We start from the raw sequence: 1,963 nt of genomic DNA, 5'->3' as shown, positions 1-1,963 counted from the left end.
ATAGCATATGGAATTGGCATTAGTACAGTCTGTTCTTCATAACTTATTTCTCTGAATAATGAAAATGTCATTTTTCAGTGTGTGAAGAGCCACCAATCTGCTTCACCCATGAGAACATCCTCCAGTAGTGCAGGTAGTGCCTCATATTAATATTGTCTCTCCATCCAGGAATTTGTACTGCGACCATCACTCTTGACCCTGGGCACGTACAGGAAGTCAGGGGAACGTACACTACATGCAGGAGACACTGTCCTGCCTCAGAGTTGGACACCTTCTCCCCTACTCTATGTCAGATTCCAACACAACCGACTTCATCAACCCCTCCACCTTCATCCTGCTGGGCATTCCTGGCCTGGAGGCAGCCCACGTCTGGATCTCCATCCCCTTCTGCACCATGTACGCTATAGCCGTCTTTGGGAACTTCATTATTCTGTTCATTGTAAAGAGGGAGCCAAGCCTCCATGGCACCATGTACTATTTCCTCTGCATGCTGGCCATCACTGACCTGGTTCTGTCCACGTCCATCCTGCCCAAAACACTGAGCATCTTCTGGTTCAATTCCAGGGAGATCAATTTCAGTGCCTGCCTCACCCAGATGTACTTCATTCACTCTTTCTTAGTGATGGAGTCTGGGATCCTCGTGGCCATGGCTTTGGATCGTTATGTGGCCATCTGCCACCCACTGAGATATTCCACCATCCTGACAAACATTGTGGTGGCCAAGATCGGCCTGGCTGTGGTGATGCGTGGCAGCACAATTGTTCTGCCGTATCTCCTCCTGGCGAGGCAGTGGCCATATTGCAGAACCAACATCATCCCCCACACACATTGCGAACACATGGCCATAGTGAAGCTGGCCTGCGCCGACATCCGCATCAATAGTTACTACGGCCTCTTTGTTGTATTCTCTGTGATCTGTGTGGATGTGCTTCTTATTGCTATGTCCTATACTCAGATCCTCAAGGCTGTCTTCAGCCTCCCTACAAAGGACGCCCGGCTCAAGACTTTTGGGACCTGCATCTCCCACCTCTGTGTCATCTTAGCCTTTTATATCTCAGCTCTCTTCTCCTCCCTCCTGCACCGGTTTGGTCACAATGTTTCCCTGCATTTCCACGTGCTGATTTCCAACATTTACCTCCTGGTGCCCCCCATGGTAAATCCCATCATCTATGGGGTGAGGACCAAACAGATCAGGAGCAGGGTGCTCCGGATCTTTACTCATAAAGGGACCTAATTTTTTCTCCTGGTGCTCTGGCTCTGTAGAGCTGGCTGGTGACATGGTGCTGGGCCCTCTTCCTTGAATCACTGACTGAACAGTCAAAGTGACATTAAACCCTTTCCTGACCTTCCTGTGCTGTGTCAGTGCGACAAACTGGGGAATCGGTCTGTGTAGAACTCATTGGGTTGCCACCTTTCTAATTGCTAGTAACTGGATCCCAGAGGCTCCACATATTCCCTCAGAGCCCCTTCCAGTTTTACGCCTTTTCATCCAAAGCTCTGACTGTGACTCTCTCCTCTCCTCTCCCCCATCACTTGGTGGATCATCTCTACCTTCCTCCTCCCTAGTCCTTCCCACCTGGGCTCCCTCTGCTCCGGGGCTGTGACGGGAGCTGCTGCAGCCTGACAAGGAGCCTCCAGTGAGGACAGTGAGGATGCAGCACTGGGCCTGACAGGCCAGTCAGGAGCAGAGCGGGAAGCCAGGAAGCTGTATAAAAGCAGCTGAGGGTTGGGAGCAGGGATGCGTTGCAGGCGGGTGAGATTGTGCATCAGACAGCTTGTGGGCCCTAAAGCTCAGCTAGAGTCCTGAGGGCAGAGACCCTGGTGTGGCTTATTTCCTTAGCTTTCAGCTCCCTTTTTCTCCTCCTGGCTGGGGGCTTATAGCTGGCAGGGTCCCTGCAATGGTGATGGGCTGGGAGCCCTTTGCCCTGAGCCAGGCCATGGGGGCAGGGCAAGAGATCAGCTT

General features: G+C 52.1%; 1 protein-coding gene across 1 annotated transcript; it reads left to right on the top strand.

Moving 5' to 3' along the window:
* Nucleotides 1-286: 286 nt before the first annotated feature.
* LOC120374004 (olfactory receptor 52E2-like) lies at nt 287-1,234 on the top strand. The gene has a single exon (XM_039493169.1). The coding sequence runs from the start codon at nt 287-289 to the stop codon at nt 1,232-1,234; it is 948 nt and encodes a 315-aa protein (XP_039349103.1).
* The last annotated feature ends 729 nt before the right edge of the window (nt 1,235-1,963 follow it).

Source organism: Mauremys reevesii, linkage group 1, assembly GCF_016161935.1.
Source record: "Mauremys reevesii isolate NIE-2019 linkage group 1, ASM1616193v1, whole genome shotgun sequence".
NCBI lineage: Eukaryota > Metazoa > Chordata > Testudines > Geoemydidae > Mauremys > Mauremys reevesii.
Note: the sequence above shows the minus strand (reverse complement) of the source record. Positions and strands in the feature narration are given on the sequence as shown.